Source organism: Lutra lutra, chromosome 7, assembly GCF_902655055.1.
Source record: "Lutra lutra chromosome 7, mLutLut1.2, whole genome shotgun sequence".
Classification (NCBI taxonomy): domain Eukaryota; kingdom Metazoa; phylum Chordata; class Mammalia; order Carnivora; family Mustelidae; genus Lutra; species Lutra lutra.
The window spans coordinates 105967759-105988190 of record NC_062284.1 but is presented as its reverse complement, the minus strand read 5'-3'; the positions used below and the strand labels follow the sequence as shown (position 1 = coordinate 105988190).

General features: G+C 39.2%; 1 protein-coding gene across 12 annotated transcripts in view; it reads right to left on the bottom strand.

Annotated features, from left to right (window-relative positions):
- Window positions 1-14501: 14501 nt before the first annotated feature.
- KIAA0586 (KIAA0586 ortholog) overlaps window positions 14502-20432 on the bottom strand; it is a 140305-nt gene continuing 134374 nt past the window's right edge. For 11 of the 12 annotated variants that reach the window (XM_047737777.1, XM_047737778.1, XM_047737770.1 and 8 more), the window contains one exon: window positions 14502-14845. In XM_047737777.1, coding sequence (XP_047593733.1) covers window positions 14694-14845 — 152 coding nt within the window. In that variant the 3' untranslated portion in view covers window positions 14502-14693. The remainder of the gene's footprint in view (window positions 14846-20432) is intronic. The other variant, XR_007128753.1, reaches the window with a different exon arrangement.

Here is a 20432-nt window from a genome sequence, read left to right as displayed (position 1 = left end):
ACACATTCTCAACGGACTTCAGACTTCCTGGCTGTTCCTGAACTATTTCCCATGAAGCAAGGCATCATATATCTGTGTCAAAACACACTCTGGCTGATACTTTCCATAGCCCTCGGACAAGTCCTCAACAATTTGGGCTGCATGAGAATCAGCCTGTGGAGGAGGAGGTCGTTTTAACTTGTGTGAATGATCTCATCATGACCAGTAGTGCATATGCATTCACTCACTTGTTCATTCAAGAAACATGTGAGGTCTCCGGCCTGGAGTAATGGTTCCCAATTCTGGCTAACCATCGGAATCACCTGGGCTCTTCCACTAGCTATTGATTTGATGAGTGAGGAGGGGGCCTGTGCATCTTAGTCTTTAAATGGTCCAAAGCCAGATTTAGAAGGATTCCTTTAGTATTTTAGGATATCATTGATGAGAGGAGGCTTAAATGCAGTGGGAGATCATCTTGCTCCTCCAAGTTCTTTTTTTTTTTTTTTAGATTTTATTTTTTATTGACAGAGGGAGAGACAGAGAGAGAATGCAAGCAAGCAGGGGCAGAGGGAGAGGGAGGAACAGGCTCCCCACAGAGCAAGGAGTCCAATTTGGGGCTCGATCCCAGGACCCTGGGATCATGACCTGAGCTGAAGGCAGATGCTCAATGACTGAGCCACCCAGGCACCCCTTTCCTCCAAATTCTTGAACCACCCTTGCATCCCAACCTCCTACTCTGTTCCTTTCTCCTTACTGAGTTCTAGGGCCTTTCCACACTAGAGCCAGTGGGAAAGACTGAGGCCAGAACAGAGAGAAGGGAGAAGAAGGCTCAACAAGGAAGGTGTGGCTACCTTTCCCTCACCACTTTACTGCTGCTCCTAACCTAGCTTCAAGTGATGTTAAAGTATCTTACAACAGACTAACCCTCTGGCCAGTGACAATTCTAGAATCTGGACAAAATATAAAAACCAATCATTAGAAGACACTGAAGAGTGACCAAAAGCAGGCAGGAGCTGGAGAACATTTGTACCTTGAAAGAAAGAAAACACACTTATTGAGAAACACATTTTTACAACCACTTCCAAGTGCCCGTGACCATGGAGGATACACTCAAGGAAATGGGGCAGTCTTGCTGGACTTGAAACTCAGAATCAGAGTTCAGGGCTCTGAACTCAGAAGAAGTGAAGACAGAGCAGGGAAAATTCGATAAGAAGGGAGTAGATGTGGAGGAGGTATGGAGGAACCCCCATATTTGCATACAAACTCAAATCTTTAGCTGTTTCCTGAAGTGCACATGTGCTGGGTGAAAAGCCAAGGAACACAGTGGAAAGCAATGGGTAGAAGCCTGAAAGAGCTGAGTAGAGATGTCAACAGTTGCCTGATACTTGAGAGATGGACTTTAGGATTCAACTCGAGGGGGCTTGGTAAACAACTTGAGCATCTCGCTGAACCCCTAGAAGGGGTTAAGAATAAGAACCCCATCCAAAGGTTAAAGGCTATGCTTTTTTTTTTAAGATTTAAAAAAAAAATTTATTTATTTGACAGAGAAGATCACAAGTAGGCAGAAAGGCAGGCAGAGAGAGAGGAAGGGAAGCAGGCTCCTTGCTTCACAGAGAGCCTGATGCAGGGCTCGATCCCAGGACCCTGGGATCATGACCTGAGCCAAAGGCAGAGGCTTTAACCCACTGAGCCACCCAAGTACCCCAAACCTATGCTTTTTAATGCCAACCCTATTGAGATTCAAATATGAACTCCTACCTGAATTGCCTAGGACTCACTTAAACCTGAAAAGATCTCAGGTTTAATCCCTTTTGGTTTTTGTTATTTTTTAGAACATGGGCTACTTCTACTTGTACCAGTCCTTACAATGCTCACATTGCTAAGAGATAAATCTAATAAGAAATGCTGCTGATTTGAGACCTCAGATCAATGAATGTAATTTTTGATTCTTAGATTCATTATATTCCTACAAATACTATCTTGTCCTCCATCCCCTCCATGAGTAAATATTTTTTTTAGAGATTTATTTATTTATTTATTTGACAGAGAGAGATCACAAGTAGACAGAGAGGCAGGCAGAGAGAGAGAGAGGGAAGCAGGCTCCCCGCTGAGCAGAGAGCCCGATGTGGGACTCGATCCCAGGACCCTGAGATCATGACCTGAGCCGAAGGCAGTGGCTTAACCCACTGAGCCACCCAGGCGCCCTCCATGAGTAAATATTTTATGGTGGTGGATATATATGCAACCTTCTTTAGTAACCAGGAGAATTGGTACTTGCTTGCTTCTTTTGCAAAAAATCATGGGACTTGAAGACTTACAGAATTACCGTCATATTTTTCTCAATGTCTAAATAAATCATCTCAATGATTTGAGTTTTCCATGAGGATCCAGTCTAATACAACTGGTAGATATGAAAGGCTGTGTTCTCCTCATCTAAGTTGTTCATGGGATGACTTCAAGTATCTCTTAATAAAACCAGCAGAAAAGGGACATAAAGTATCTAAAGAAAAGTTACAACTAGACATAATTTTGGTCTACATAATTAGAAATTTGTGACTACATAATTATATAATAACTACAAAACTTGAAACTAAGTAATTTTGATCATGATCTGTTCATAGGTAGACACTCTCTGTCTTCCAAAATAAAAACTATTCTGTCATATTCAAGGCCCCAACTCAGAGACAACTGAGAGAATTTTCAGGATTGCCTGTACAAGAGCTTACGAAGACATGAGACCAGGGATGTTAAAGTACCCTTTGTATATCCCTAACTGTGCTCCTTCCTCTCTAGTTGTTCGAGAAAGACAAGAATGCCTGATAGGGAGTGTTAATTGAACAGAGGTTTACACCAGAAGTTTATTACCTATCTGAACAAATCTCTTGATTTGGTAGCTACAATATACCCACCCTGCGTGTGGGGGCACCAGTGGCTAACTAACTGATCAAAACTTCTAGAGGCACCTGGGTGGCTCAGCTGGTTGGGTGTCCGATTCTTGGTTTCAGCTCAGGTCATGATCTCAAGGTGTGGAATTAGCCCTGCATCTAGCTCTGGCTTGAGATTTTCTCTCTCCCTCTTCCCCTGTCCCTCCCCTTGTTTGCACATGCTCTCTCTCAATCTCTCTCTCAAATAAATAAATAAATCTTCAAAACAAACAAATTTCTGTGCTTGGCTAATTAATGCCTACTTCTGCACTAACTCTGCATTCCACATGCCGAACAATCCCTGATACTTTTAGGCAACACTCAGCTTTTCTGTCAGCTGGTTATGTCGTACTGATTTTGAAATCCTTCTATTGTCACTTTGCACACATCAATTTAACATCATTCACATTCTAATCCCACCACCTACCACCCCTTCTTGATGAGTACGAATCCATCACTTTTAGTGGTACCTTTGGCATAAAGAATGTCTAGGTCCTACTAAAGCTACACATATGCCTACTCTATTACTCAGAAATATACCCCGAAGAAATGAGTGTGTCTGTCCATCAGAATAAATATACAAGAATATTCAAAGCAGCTGTATTCATAGCAAAGAGTGGCAACAACCCAAATGTCCATCAACAGTAGGATGAATAAATAGATTTGGAATATTTATACAACAGAAGGCCACATGGCGATAAAAGAATTGAACAAACTATTGCTACGTGCAAATGCATGTATGAATCTCATAGACATTATGTTGCACAAAAGAAGCCAGTAAGAAATGAGTATATATACTGTATGATTCCACTTATATTCAAGAACAAGCAAAGATAACTGACAGTGATAAAAGTCAGAATGGTGGTTACCTCTGGAAGAGGAGGGGTGTGTTTTGACTGGGAAGTGGGCAGAAAGGAACCTTCTGAGGTGCTGGGAAATGTTCTGTCTCTATGTAGAGGTAGTTACGTAGGGATATCACATACATGAAAATTAACCGAGCTCTCACAACTAGTACTTTTCTGTATAAATTATATACTGTAGTAAAAAGTAAGAACTATACACATGGAATGGCCAGGTCAAATCTTAGTCAACCTTGATTTAATACTATCTGTAGATGGCTCTTCTCTTAAAAACGACAAAGGCATTTCCTATTCCAGACACACTGTCACCACTGAATATGCCGCTATCTAAGCCGCTCCCTTGCTTAACGTTCAATCTGCCTAAGGAGATGAACTGATTCCTTGGATTGATTTTGCACTCTGGCAAAGGAAGAAATAATAAACAATACAGATTAGTAAATATGAATTTTGAATTACTGACAACTTTGGGATGTTATGGAAACAAGGTATATCTTTTCCTTCTTAAGCTACTGATAAAAAGTGGTAAAGATTTGGGGCGCCTGGGTGGCTCAGTGGGTTAAGCCTCTGCCTTCAGCTCAGGTCATAATCCCAGGGTCCTGGGATCGAGCCCCACATCTACATCTAGCTCCCTGCTTGGTGGGGAGCCTGCTTCCCCCTCTCTCTCTGCCTGCCTCTCTGCCTGCTTGTGATCTCTGTCAGGTAAATAAATAAAATCCTTTTAAAAAATGGTAAAGATTTTAAAGATTCATTAACATCTATTCAATATTAAAAAATGCATCTTTAAGGTAGGCACTCATAGATAACCTATTACCTCAGAAACTAACAAACTCCCTTGTTAATTTTCATGCTAAATAAGCAGGTTTTATTATGCAGACTATAATTTTTAACCATTTAGACTGGGTATAACTGGCTTATAACAATCAACCCAACCTTCTGAAAAGCAATATTGACAATTACAAAGACATGTTCTCCATGAAGACAGTTTCTGACAATCTCCAGACAGCTGCTTGGGAGTACTATAATCCATCCCATGGATATTAATTAAATTGCCCCCATGATTGTTTGCATAATGAAAACAATTAAATTCCATAGTAAACAACAAAATGTATTTTTCAAAATTTAACCAGGAATTGGTAGAATCATGTCTTACCTATAACTAATATAACTTGGGTAAGCCTGAAAAGGCAAAACAAAATACAGAAACTCCTTCTCAAGGTCCTGTGAGCATTTATAAATAAATTTTTAAAAAACTATCCTGGTCCTTAGGCTATAAACATGTATCAACAATAATCTGTAAGTTTTCAGAGTGAATAAAACCTATTCCTTGAAAAGCTACTGATGTGACAGAAGGAAAACATTGCTAGACTCTGTTTCCAACCCAGGGAATTCCTACTTTCCTTACCAGTGAGTAGGGAACTCATTTCACTGTAATAGTTATACAAGAACTCAGCAGGATTTCTCTCCCAACACAAAAACTTTACTCTCCATTCAGGAAGGATAGAAAGAACAAATGAGATAATGAAGCTAAAACTTGTCCCAACGTGGGACTGGCAAACTACAAACCATGGGATAAATCTGGCCTGCATACTGTTTTCATATGGTCCATGAGTGGGGGGAAAAAGTGCTTGCATCATTTTAAAAGCTTATTAAAAAACAAAAAAGAAAACAGAACATAGACCACATGTGGCCTGCAAAGCCTATATAAAGTTAACTATCTGGCTCATTGCTGAGACACTTTGCTAACACCAGTGATAAACTATCAAATATCTGTAATCTGCCTTCGCCTACTGTTTTGTCACTAGTGTTAATGGCCACACAATCACCTCCTCAGAACTCAAACTTTCTCCCTAGGACAAGATGCCCTCATTCATTGAGAAGACCTCTGCCAGTTCCTGTACTCGGGGGTATGCAGACCTAGCTAAATAAATATTGTCAGAAGCTGATTTAGAATATTATCTTATCTTCAACATATTCAAGTCACTTTTTTGAAAGGGACATCCCCCAAATCTTCATATGACTTCTAGCACAGTGGTCAGGTCTGCTAGAAAAAGAAAATGTGTGTTAAGTAACAAAAATGGCCACAAATTCTTGCCGTCCTGCACACATGCTCCCTTCCATGTGACTGTGCAGCTCTTCCTGTCCGGAGAGACACTGTATTTCTCTGCTCCCTGAGTCTGGACTCGGACATGCAATTTGCTTCGGCCAACAAGGCAATAACAACTTGATACAAACAGAGGCTTGTAAACGGCTTGTACACCAGAGCTCGCCCTCTGGCTGCTCTCAGGAACCCTCACACCAGCATTGTGTGAATGAGCTCAGGCTGGCCTGCTAGACGCTGGGACACATGGCCCAGAGCCCTGTGTGGCCTCGCCAACAGCTGGCACCCACCAGACGTGAGAGTGAGGACCTCAGCTACCAACGGACTGTAATGTGTGTGTAAAGCCAGGCAATATGAAGAGGAGCAGGACCAGTCTGGGCTCAGATTGGTCCCAGCTGGGCTCAACCAAACTGCTCTTCCACAGAATCATGAATAAATAAATAGTTGTTTTAAGCGGTAGTTTGTTTTGCAAACACAGTGATACAGATGTAAAAATGCCTTAGAACTGAAGCATTTTAGGTCTTCTTGACAACAGAACAGTCTACCCCGGGTTTAATATGTTATAATGAAAATGAGCTTCCAACTCAGATGGATGGGATTTCCACTCCCATGAGTGACTGCGAGTTGAGGTTAACCAAAAACCTTGCCAAAGCAGATGGCTGAGAGGCACAAACAGCCTACCCAAGACCTTCAGATCCAGCAGGCGATTTTGGAAAAGCAAAGTCGACCCAACACAATGAAACCTGACGGAACTTTTGTTCTGTCCACTCAAACTGACTAACTATAATGGGCGACTGCCTTCCTTTTCTATACTCTCTAGGACTCTACTTTCCTTCATTTGCCCCCTCCCTTTTCCGAAACATTTCTTTTTCCTTGTTTCAAAGAATGATCAGACCATGACCTCCTCGGCTAGACTGACCTCTTGTTGAACCTGTTATCCATCAGGAACTCCAAAGGCCACTCAAATCATGGGAACACCTCTGCTTAGTGCTAGCAAACAACGCCATCAAGGATAGGATCTGAACCCGTCCTCTATACTTCAGAACATACAGCAAATACTTCTAGAACCAGACACTCAGACGGTTGTCACACAGAATTACACACAGCAAGTATTTTATCCAAAGAGCAAAATCAACCCAATCCCCTCTTAAAATAATCCTGGGAGTCTATGGTACTGTCAGAACCCATGCAATTATTGGAGAAAATGACCAAAGGAAATAAAAATGCACAGCAAGCTTCCTGAGAAATTCCCTGCAACTCTTTCAATGGTACAAAAAACCTCCTATACTACAACTTACATACTTACTCCTAAGGTAACACATTATGAAAAAATAGAAAGGAAAAAATCTTTGTTTGGGAAAGTATGCTACAAAATGTCCACTGAAATAGTATCATTGTCTGAATAATTCAGGGAAAAAGACACACTTTCAATGATACCTATAGACCCTATCAATTATGTAGTACCAGGCCTGTTCTTGGGATTTCTTACTAGTTACTATGAAGATTTTAAACCTTCTTTAGTCCCCTCCATCTGGGTCTCTTACGAGGTTTCAGTGGAGTGACCTCTGGAGGTTAGAGGAGTCTAATGATTTCTTGAGGGGCTTTTGCCTTGATTAGGGGTCCCTGAACTCAAGAAATGTATCAGGAACTTATCCCGCACTATGACTGAAATTATAAATGAGACCATTCACATCATAGACACCCAGCGAAAGAGCATCGATTTGCTCACTCCCTAGGCAATTAATGGACCATCACGCAGTTTTACAATATTTATTGGCCTCACAAGGGGGCATCTGTACTCTGGCTAACATTTCCTATTGTTTCTAGGTAAACACTTCAGGACAAGAAGAAAAAAAAATCTTTTTAAAAAATACAGACAAAGGCTGTTATTCTCAAAGTTTTGACAGTCTGTGACTTGGAATCTACTCTCCCAGCATGGGCTAGGTCAAATAAAAGACTGGCATACTGAAATTTTCTAAACTATAATGATGGGATTTCTCATGATAATAATCCTGTTTGTTTTTCTCCATTCCATTTTTAAGACAGTCTTTAAAACTACAGTGGAACTGATGTCTGATGACCAGATGATGATTCTATGGTAGGAAGAGACTGAATTCCTTGTGTTTAACCTTCATACCCCAGGAGAGGTAGATGACCAAAGGGAGGGAGGACATAGCCTTTACAAGGCTATCCAGCCTGACCCGTAAGTAGACCACACTGCATGACCAATGTCCTTCACACTCAATTTTTGTTAAACAGGTACACATGTGGACAGAGGATAGAAAAGGGTACTGCTGTGGGATTTCTCCACAGCATCACAGAAATACTAAGGATTCAGCTATCCACTATTGTCCGTTACTCACCTGCAAGGAAATGCCATAGCATCAGGGCATTTTTTAAAAGAGAAAAATGTTCCAACAACAGAATTATTCTTGGATTAGGGGTGGTAATCCACCATGAACTATTTTGTTTATTTTATAGAAAAATGTTTTGAGGTTTTAAATAGAAAAGCAACAAAACTGATCTAAATATATATTTAGCATTTAAGAAGCAAAATTAAGAGACCAGGAATAGGTAATGGATAAGAAATACACTGACCTAATCATCTTTTTAAAATGGAAAGATTCCAACCAGGAAATTAAAGAAGAATTGAAAAAATTCATGGAAACAAATGATAATGAAAACACAATGGTTCAGAATCTGTGGGACACAACAAAGGCAGTCCTGAGAGGAAAATATATAGCGGTACAAGCCTTTCTCAAGAAACAAGAAAGGTCTCAGGTACACAACCTAACCCTAAACCTAAAAGAGCTGGAGAAAGAACAAGAAAGAAAGCCTAAACCCAGCAGGAGAAGAGAAATCATAAAGATCAGAGCAGAAATCAATGAAATAGAAACAAAAAAAACAATAGAACAAATCAACGAAACTAGGAGCTGGTTCTTTGAAAGAATTAATAAGATTGATAAACCCCTGGCCAGACTTATCAAAAAGAAAAGAGAAAGGACCCAAATAAATAAAATCATGAATGAAAGAGGAGAGATCACAACGAACACCAAAGATATACAGATAATGATAAGAACATACTATGAGCAACTCTACGCCAATAAATTTGACAATCTGGAAGAAATGGATGCATTCCTAGAGACATATAAACTACCACAACTGAACCAGGAAGAAATAGAAAGCCTCAACAGACCCATAACCAGTAAGGAGATTGAAACAGTCATCAAAAATCTCCAAACAAAAGCCCGGGACCAGATGGCTTCCCAGGGGAATTCTACCAAACATTTAAAGAAGAACTAATTCCTATTCTCCTGAAACTGTTCCAAAAAAATAGAAATGGAGGGAAAACTTCCAAACTCATTTTATGAGGCCAGCATCACCTTGATCCCAAAACCAGACAAGGATCGCATCAAAAAAGAGAACTACAGACCAATATCCTTGATGAACACAGATGCAAAAATTCTCGCCAAAATACTAGCCAATAGGATTCAACAGTACATTAAAAGGATTATTCACCACGATCAAGTGGGATTTATTCCAGGGCTGCAAGGTTGGTTCAACATCCGCAAATCAATCAATGTGATACAACACATTAATAAAAGAAAGAACAAGAACCATATGATACTCTCCATAGATGCTGAAAAAGCATTTGACAAAGTACAGCATCCCTTCCTGATCAAAACTCTTCAAAGTGTAGGCATAGAGGGCACATACCTCAATATTATCAAAGCCATCTATGAAAAACCCACCGCAAATATCATTCTCAATGGAGAAAAACTGAAAGCTTTTCCGCTAAGGTCAGGAACACGGCAGGGATGTCCGTTATCACCACTGCTATTCAACATAGTACTAGAAGTCCTAGCCTCAGCAATCAGACAACAAAAGGAAATTAAAGGCATCCAAATCGGCAAAGAAGAAGTCAAACTATCACTCTTCGCAGATGATATGATACTATATGTGGAAAACCCAAAAGACTCCACTCCAAAACTGCTAGAACTTGTACAGGAATTCAGTAAAGTGTCAGGATATAAAATCAATGCACAGAAATCAGTTGCATTTCTCTACACCAACAACAAGACAGAAGAAAGAGAAATTAAGGAGTCCATCCCATTTACAATTGCACCCAAAACTATAAGATACCTAGGAATAAACCTAACCAAAGAGACTAAGAATCTATACTCAGAAAACTATAAAGTACTCATGAAAGAAATTGAGGAAGACACAAAGAAATGGAAAAATGTTCCATGCTCCTGGATTGGAAGAATAAATATTGTGAAAATGTCTATGCTACCTAAAGCAATCTACACATTTAATGCAATTCCTATCAAAGTACCATCCATTTTTTTCAAAGAAATGGAACAAAGAATCCTAAAACTTATATGGAACCAGAAAAGACCTCGAATAGCCAAAGGAATATTGAAAAAGAAAGCCAAAGTTGGTGGCATCACAATTCCGGACTTCAAGCTCTATTACAAAGCTGTCATCATCAAGTCAGCATGGTACTGGCACAAAAACAGACACATAGATCAATGGAACAGAATAGAGGGCCCAGAAATAGACCCTCAACTCTATGGTCAACTCATCTTCGACAAAGCAGGAAAGAATGTCCAATGGAAAAAAGACAGCCTCTTCAATAAATGTTGTTGGGAAAATTGGACAGCCACATGCAGAAAAATGAAATTGGATCATTTCCTTACACCACACACGAAAATAGACTCAAAATGGATGAAGGATCTCAATGTGAGAAAGGAATCCATCAAAATCCTTGAGGAGAACACAGGCAGCAACCTCTTCGACCTCAGCCGCAGCAACATCTTCCTAGGAACTTCGCCAAAGGCAAGGGAAGCAAGGGCAAAAATGAACTATTGGGATTTTATCAAGATCAAAAGCTTTTGCACAGCAAAGGAAACAGTTAATAAACCCAAAAAACAACTGACAGAATGGGAGAAGATATTTGCAAATGACATATCAGATAAAGGGCTAGTGTCCAAAATCTATAAAGAACTTAGCAAACTCAACACCCAAAGAACAAATAATCCAATCAAGAAATGGGCAGAGGACATGAACAGACATTTCTGCAAAGAAGACATCCAGATGGCCAACAGACACATGAAAAAGTGCTCCACATCACTTGGCATCAGGGAAATACAAATCAAAACCACAATAAGATATCACCTCACACCAGTCAGAATGGCTAAAATTAACAAGTCAGGAAATGACAGATGCTGGCGAGGATGCGGAGAAAGGGGAACCCTCCTACACTGTTGGTGGGAATGCAAGCTGGTGCAACCACTCTGGAAAACAGCATGGAGGTTCCTCAAAATGTTGAAAATAGAACTACCCTATGACCCAGCAATTGCACTGCTAGGTATTTACCCTAAAGATACAAACGTAGTGATCCGAAGGGGCACGTGCACCCGAATGTTTATAGCAGCAATGTCGACAATAGACAAACTATGGAAAGAACCTCGATGTCCATCAACAGATGAATGGATAAAGAAGATGTGGTATATTGGGGCGCCTGGGTGGCTCAGTGGGTTAAGGCGCTGCCTTCGGCTCAGGTCATGATCTCAGGGTCCTGGGATCGAGTCCCGCATCGGGCTCTCTGCTCAGCGGGGAGCCTGCTTCCCTCTCTCTCTGCCTGCCTCTCCGTCTACTTGTGATCTCTCTCTGTCAAATAAATAAATAAAATCTTTAAAAAAAAAAAAAAAGAAGATGTGGTATATATACACAATGGAATACTATGCAGCCATCAAAAGAAATGAAATCTTGCCATTTGCGACGACGTGGATGGAACTAGAGGGTATCATGCTTAGCGAAATAAGTCAATCAGAGAAAGACAACTATCATATGATCTCCCTGATATGAGGGAGAGGAGATGCAACATGGGGAGTTAAGGGGGTAGGAGAAGAGTAAATGAAACAAGATGGAATTGGGAGGGAGACAAACCATAAGTGTCTCTTAATCTCACAAAACAAACTGAGGGTTGATGGGGGGAGGGAAGTTGGGAGGGGGGGTGGGATTATGGACATTGGGGAGGGTATGTGCTATGGTGAGTGCTGTGAAGTGTGTAAACCTGGCGATTCACAGACCTGTACCCCTGGGGATAAAAATATATTATATGTTTATAAAAAAAAATAAAACTAAATAAAAAAATGGAAACTTAAGTGTTCTATTAAAAAAATAGATATATATTTTAAAAAAATGGAAAGATTCATGTAGGAGTCTATTAATGTGCACAAAAGGCAAATTTACTTTAGGACTTATACCAAGGGAACATTTTGAATACCTGCTCTCCTGATGTTAAGGCATGTAAGCCTAGCAATATTCACAGCCTTGATCTTCACAGAGTCTGCCTCTTGTAGCATGTTTCCTAAATAGTTCATTCTAGAAGTTGAAATTATAAAATGAGGTTTCTTAAAACTTGTAACATTAAAAATGCCATTTATTTCACACACACAATTTATTCCAAAAGGATTTGAGGTGGTTGGCGGGGGAATACATATAGGAGTAGCCCTGGCCAGAAATCCCATAAAACAAAATACTGATGAGCAGACAAAAAAAAAAGTCTACTCCCCTCCCCCAGAAAAGTTTAAGCAAATGAGGAGTGGAATAAACCAAAGTTTATACTTCTACCCTAAAATTAGCAAAGGTGAGTTTCCCACAGTTGATGGGGGAGGAGGGAGAAACAACCAATACCTTTAAAAAATGCTTTTGCTAGGGCGCCTGGGTGGCTCAGTGGGTTAAGCTGCTGCCTTCAGCTCAGGTCATGATCTCAGGGTCCTGGGATCGAGGCCCGCATCGGGCTCTCTGCTCAGCAGGGAGCCTGCTTCCCTCTCTCTCTCTCTCTGCCTGCCTCTCCGTCTGCTTGTGATCTCTCTCTGTCAAATAAATAAATAAAATCTTTAAAAAAAAAATAAAAAAAAATAAAAAAATAAAATTAAGCAATAAAATTGCTAAAATTAAGAAACATCCTTCTCAGAAAGCAGCAGCTGTGAAAATGAGAAACCAAGGGGTCCTGTATAAAATGAAGCAGCGTTCACCCTAGCTAGAGATTTGTAGATGAACGTCAAATACCAAGTCTGATACAGAGAATAGCATTTTTCTTCTACTTGTTTCATGGGAACGATTACAAGCAGAGCTGTCCAAAAAGCAATACCAAAGAAAAATGGGTTCTAAAGTGAAACCTAAAGCATTTCCGTTACAGAATATCCGAGAAGCTGGAGGAGCTGACATAGGAAGAAACGTGCGTGGAAGGCTGACACCTCTCCAGAGGTTTTTGTAGCTTCTGTCTTCAGTGAGAAGACATCCTCAGACTCCTCCAGAATTCCCCAGGCAGTGGGCCCTACTAGAAGCTTAAGGAATTCTACATTGCTCTTGAGTAATTTTTAACTTCGAAAGTATATTTTAGCCACCTGGGAAGGTCTTTTTTCTTTTTTAATACCCAGGCCCTATCCCAGATCAGTGAGGTCAGCGTCCCTGAGAATGGAACAGAGGCATTTTTAAAGCTCCCAGAGACTCTAATGTGCAGCCAGACCAAGGAACCCAGGCAAATGCTGAAAAAAGTCAAGGACGAGTATAGTGACTGTGTGTTCAAACTTCAGTTATGACAGGAAAATATGTTCAGGGAGATGAGGCATTTTTGTTTATGTTTAAGTTTTTGTTTTGTTTTGTTGCTAATTCTAGGCTATCCTACTTCTCACTGGGCTTACCCTCTGGTGTAAGATGCTTCAGTTCCTCAAGATGATGACACCCACCATTAACTGAGCTCTTATCTGGTGCCAGGCACTGTGCTGAGCATCACCCCCAACATTATCGATAATCCCCATTATCCTGCAAAACAAGTATTAAACCCACCTGCCCAGGCAGCCATGAAGAAGGGGCTTATCTGCTCCCATCACAGAGCAAGAAGGTGAAGCAAGTGAAACTAGAATTTCAGTTATGCTTTGGTTTTCTTTCAATTTTATGTGTTTATGCTTTTGAAAGGTAATTTAGTCACATTTCACAGATTTGTAAAGTATAAATGTTTATAAGGCATACATGGAAGGTATAAAAAAAATTAACCTCACTTAATTTTTTCCATCACACTGTAGTCCAAATACATAGTGGCTTCAGTCATCCTTGACTCCTATCACCTAGCCACTTGGTCCTCCTCCCCGGAAACAAGTTAGCAGTTTCTTGTTTATCCTTCCAAAGATATTTAACGCGTCATTAAGCAAATGTATGTATGTATGTGTACGTGTGTGTACATACCACGTTTGGATTCCCCTCCCCACTGTACGTGATGGTAGCTATCTTGCCCACAGTTTTTTTTTCACTTTAACGATATTTCTCAGAGACAATTCCACATCAACATGTAAACATTTTACAATTCTTTTTTATACTATATAGTACTCCATTATACAGATATACCACAACTTTTTTAGTCAGTCCCTTATTGACAGGCATTAGATTGCTGCCAATCATTTGTTGTTACAAAAAAATTCAGAATGAATAGCCCTGAGCAACATCGTTTCATAACTACAGATAATTATATCCATAGAATACATTCTTCATAGAATACATGTCAAAAGTCGTGCGCTTTCCACTACTCCAAGCTGCCTCAGGATTCCAAGAAATAATTCAGACTCACAGTGATTCGTATTTAAATTATTTTATTTAAAAATTTTACCTAAATACCCAAATTATGTTTTTGAATTTAATAAAAAATTAGAAATTGTTTTTCAGAATATGCTCAAAACACCAGATAGTTTGAGACATGGTTTTATGCTTGAGAAAAATGACTTCAAAACCAGTGGCACAAATACTATGCTGGCTCTCACTTCCCTTTCAGAAGGTATCTGCTCCTGAGGAGTCCGTGTCCCCCTGGACGGTGCTGATGCTCAGAGACTGAGAATAGTCCTCCAGCTTCACTGAGGGCAGCGTCACAGACATCTTGGTGGGTGACGTCTGCGAAGCAAAAAGTGGTACCTCTTTACCGCCTGCAAAAAGGAGAAACACATTCAGCTAAACAAGCACATCCTGAGTACTTAGATGCTATAAGCTTTCTTGACTAATATCAGGTGAGGGCATCCAAACAAGGATTGCATATGAGATCATTTCTTCCCTCAAGGAGCTCGGAGCTCAGAACTTCTCAGAGATAACATACACCTTCCTCCTTTCTTCTCCCTCCCCTAGACAATTATGGACAACATTTTAAAAGTAGGTTATGATCTGACTATTTACACTCCCCTCCCCAACATTCGTTTGTTGAAATCTTAATGCCTGATCTGATAGTATTAGGAAGCGGGGACTTTGGGAGGTGCTTAGGTCATCGGAGTAGAGCCCTCATGAATGGGATTTATAAAAGAGGTCCTCCGCAGAGCTTGTTAGCCCCTTCCACCATGTAAACACACAGTGGAGAAAAAAAAAAAAAAAAAAAGACAGAAGGCGATGGCTGTGAACCAGGAAGAGGAGATTTATTTTGATTTCTCCAGAAGTGTGAGGAATTAAATTTCTGTTGTTTATAAGCCACCCAGACAGCAGTATTTTGTGACGGTAGCCTGAATGGACTAAGATGACTCCCAAGTGCCGAGAGTTGTGGTCCAATTGACAAAGGCCAGGTAAGACCAGGTAGGGGTCAGAATCTAGTCTCTGAAACCCAGACTTACCCTCTTACTCACTGTATGACCTCAGCAAATTGTTTCACCACTCAAAATTTCAGTCCTTTCATGTTAAATGGGTTGGCTACTAGTACCTACCTTGCAGAGTGTAATGAGGACAAAATAGTATTGGTAAAGAGCCTGACAACAGAGCTTAGCACTTAGCAAGTGCTTGAAAACTCAGAGTTACCAGTACCACTAACCAGTACTATTTAGTATAGTACTAGCGCTACTATCATTACTATTATCATCAAGTAAATAGCTAAGTCTAATTTTATTTTTTATTTATTTTTTTTTAAAGATTTTATTTATTTATTTATTTGACAGAGAGATCACAAGTAGGCAGAGAGGCAGTCAGAGAGAGAGGAGGAAGCAGGCTCCCTGCTGAGCAGAGAGCCCGATGTGGGCCTCGATCCCAGGACTCTGGGACCATGACCTGAGCCAAAGGCAGAGGCTTTAACCCACTGAGCCACACAGGCGCCCCGCTAAGTCTAATTTTAAAAAAACACACTGGAACAGCCCTAAAATAAGGATTTGCTACTAAGTTACAAAAAGAACGTGACTTTTTAAAAAAAGTGTTATGAACCATGTGAAAATCATCTGAGGTCAAAGGTTGCCAAGGCACTTTGTTTACCCTTTTTCCTACTCCTACAAAATGAACGCTCACCTCAGGATCATGTCATTAACGCTCATTCCTGAGTGCCTAAGAATGCTGTGCTATTAACAGAACTGATAGAAGGGAAACAAGGTTAAAGGAAAAAAGTAATAAAGTGATCATTCAAATAACATTGACATTTGACTTTGGAAAGTATTTTTTTCTGTAAAACAGACTTTTCTTAATGATTGCTACATTTAACCAAATACAGAAAAAAAAAATCTCCACTCCATGGACTGAGAGAAGTGGGAGGCAATAAAGAAGCCAGCCCGTGGCAGAGGAGACAGTCTGGGATGAAGAATTCATTAATATGTTAAACATAAATCCAGAGTTGACCATAAATGTAATCTGTCTGCCTCTACCCTAACTCACTTCTTTAAGTTTAAAGCACACCATCTAAGAACATGAAGAATGCCAACTTGCTATTATTTAAGACTACAAAAATCCCTGTTTCAGATTTTATGGCTTTACTACATATACATAAAAATAATAAGCATCTTAAAAACAAATTATCTTTAATAATCTTAAACAGATTTCTGAGTCAAGAGCCATAGTAATTTTTCTAAAACTCCTTTATATTTTTCAAGTAGTTTTCACAGTAATAAAGTGGAATTCTCCACCACATTTTATAGGGACTAAGGTAAAAGTAGACATTTTCAGAAATTTCAGTGATGATTTAATCACAGCTTTCCAAGAAAATCGGAGTATTTGTAAAACCCAAACTCCTTCACATTAGGAAGTCTTACAAAGACTTAATATTATACCATTCCTTTTTGTTATTTGTTTTAATTTCATTTTTTTAATAAAAGAGGGACAGATAATAAGAATTGGCAACATTATAGCAACATCACAAATTATCATACCACAGTATAATCTTCTAAGAAGAAAACAAGCCTTATGTCAATTTGAATAGAATAAATATTTTAAATAAGGAGAGACTTTTTGAAATTTAGTTCTGTCAGGATATGATAAAAACTAAAATGAAGACGCAATAAGAACTGCTTTAAAAAAAAGATCTTTATAGGACTTAAGCATTATTTAAATGTTCTGTCATTTTACAAAGTCATGATTCAGAGCACACAAAATAACCAGGAAAAGTATCCAAGATCAGAGCTTACTTCATCAATAAAGTAAAAACAAATATAAAGTATAACAAACACCAAGAGCAAAATTAATCTTCAACCCATAAAAGCTCAATGTTACCTTCCCCTACTAAGTAAAGGAATGGAAAAAATTGGAATTTTTTCCATTCCTTAGTTGCCTATCTGTCAAAACCCTACTGATACCAGATATTCTTTTTTCTGTTACGTCACAAAACTGCTTTACGTGTACCTTCCTTTTCTACTATGTGCACTAAATTACTGAGTAAATTGCTCAATGATGTAACAAGAGCTATAACTTTTTTTGGATCTCAAAGAAATTTGCAAGTCTCAGAGAACATATTAAATTCAATCACTGCAAAGTTATGCTATTTCTCATAGTTAATGCCTTATACTTACACAGCAATTCATAATTGCAAATATCTTTCCCCATCATCTTACCTCATCCTGACAGTAATTCTGGGAGACAGAGAAGGCGACTGAGGCAAATGGACAATAAAGTGGGCTTTTCCAAAGCATACTCTCACCAACTAAACATCCCTACAAGCCTATGTTCTGAGAGATTCACAGATGAAGAAGAAATTGTCCTCATCCTCAAGAAGCACATAAGCTAGAAGCAGAGACAGATGTGTACAGCAATAGTTAGTTAAGGTGACAAGTAAGTTAAAATGACATAGAATAAATGAAACAAGATGGGATCGGGAGGGAGACAAAGCATAAGTGACTCTTAATCTCACAAAACAAACTGAGGGTTGCTGCTGGGAGGGGGTTGGGAGAGGGTGGTTGGATTATGAACATTGGGGAAGGTATGTGCTATGGTGAGTGCTGTGAAGTGTGTAAACCTGGCGACTCACAGACCTGTACCCCTGGGGATAAAAATACATTATATGTTTATAAAAAAATAAAAAATTTAATAAATTAAAAAAAAAGAAAAAGTAACACACACACACAAAAATGACATGGAAGTAGCAGTTGAAGTAGGATTTCAGAGATGTGGAAGGTGATGAAGGAAAAAACCAACAAAATAAAGTCAATTTGAAGTCAGTACTTTTTTTTTTTTTTAAGTCAGTATGTTAAAGGAACTCTGTTCTGAAATCAAAGTACTAATTGGATTGAAGGAATGGTGAGAGAAAGGCTGTAAAGGAAGGTCAGGGTCAAGTTCTGTAAACAATGATGAGTCACAAGATTCTGAACAGAGGAGTTGGATGACCAAATATATTTTAGAAGAGAGAATTCCAACAGCTGTGTGCAAAATAAGGAGAGATAAGAGAGATCTATGGAAATCGTCCACTCAAGAACTGGAGATCCTTGCCACTGGAAATAGATTCAAGGTTTTGGTGGAAGACTCCCAATTTATAAAGAATTGAGTATGGTCCTGAAATTACAGGGTTAGTTGACTGATTAGGCAGTAATTAGAACACAAACCAGCCTGAGGCTATGGGGTTATAAAGAGGTGTGGAGATACTGGGATCAGTTACATACATACCTGATGAGTGTGAATGCCTACAAGATATGTGAATGGACTTCTCCAGCAAGCAACTGGAATCAAAGGTGTCAGAGACCATCAGGCAGTTTCAGAGACAGAATTAGCAGTCATCTATATAGATACAATAATTAGAGTAATGAGAACAGTGATAACCTAGGGAGAGAAAATAGGCTGAGAAGAGAAATGATGACAAAAATTCGAGGAAGGACAAAAAAAGGTGAATGAAGAGAAAATAACGAAAAACAAAAGGGAAATATCAGAGAGATACGTAGGAAGAGACCAAAGAGTAAAGAGTCACACGAGGTAACAGATGATTAAAAAAAAAAATCTCGTATAATTCATCTAATTAATTCAAAACTGGAAGCGCTGAGACATCTCACTGCCTTCTGCACTATAGCAAGTATCTCCATGACTCAAACAAAAAAAAAAAAAAAAAAAAAAGAAAGAAAAAAAATTACTTTTAAAAAGGTGGGTAAGATAAATTCCATTCATGTAATGTGCAGTAGTAGGGGCAGGTAAGGAGAGGAGCAGTAATGATATTTCAAGCTCAAGTCCCTTTATGATGGGCCAAGTCTAGGGTCCAAATGAGATCTGCTGTCCAGTCACTTGGGAACAGTCCCATCCAAATTGTCAGCGTGAGGCTTCTGGAATAAGGCAGAGCAGAGCTCTTCCATCTATCCACCCAACAAATATCAACTGAGCACCTACTATGTGCCAAACACTGTTCCAGACTCTGGAGATATCAGCAATGAAGAGAACAAAGGCTCTATCCCATGGCCATCATAGTCCAACTGAGGGTAGGGCAGATGACACACACGAAGGAAACAAACATAATATGTCAGGAGGAGATATGTGCTATAAACAAAAATAGGTAATGGGTAAGAGGGATGGTGAGGGATAAGAGATTTTAGGAAAGTTATGTAACTTCTGCACACCCTAGTTTCCTCATCCTTAAAATAAAGATAAGAGTACCTTGCCCAGGGGGTTTTATGAGAATTAAAAGGGTTAATGCGTATGCTGTGTTCTGCCTAGTGCTGGCACACAGAAAGCACTCACAACAGAGCAGCTCTTCCTTTTAGGTAACTGGAAAGGAACTATCCCAAGAGGTGATGACCCTCAGGATGGGCTGCAAAAGGTAGTCTGCTTTAGAGAGGATAAGAATGTTTCACTGAAATGCACTAAGAAAAAGAAAAAAAAACAAAACACAGTTCTAGAAGGCCTCCAAATAGTTATGCTATTTTAACTCAAGTAATTATGTTTTAGTCAACGAGTTAAGCCAATAAAATGCACCATTTTATCCAAAGGTGTTTGTAAATGTGCATCTGGGGAAGACTTTTTGAAGAGTTCATTTACTTTATTTTGAACAGTAATTTTGAACTTTAAATAAGGACTTTTTAGACTGGGAACAGTAAAAAAAAAAAAAAAAAAAAAACATCAGGCAAATGAGTGTTACCAGGCAAAAAGAGTCACCTTCATATCCAGTTATGGTCTAATTTTTTTTTTGAGGTAAAAGACATCATGTCTTAATAAATCATCATTAAAGCAAACATAAATTTTCTGCCTATATTAAATGTAGTTTGATGCTTTTAAAGTTTGACTTTTTAAATTTCCATAGTCATGTCATTACTCTATGATGTAATTGTTTCAACAGCTGTTTTCAGAGCTTTTTTTTTTTTTTTTTTTTTA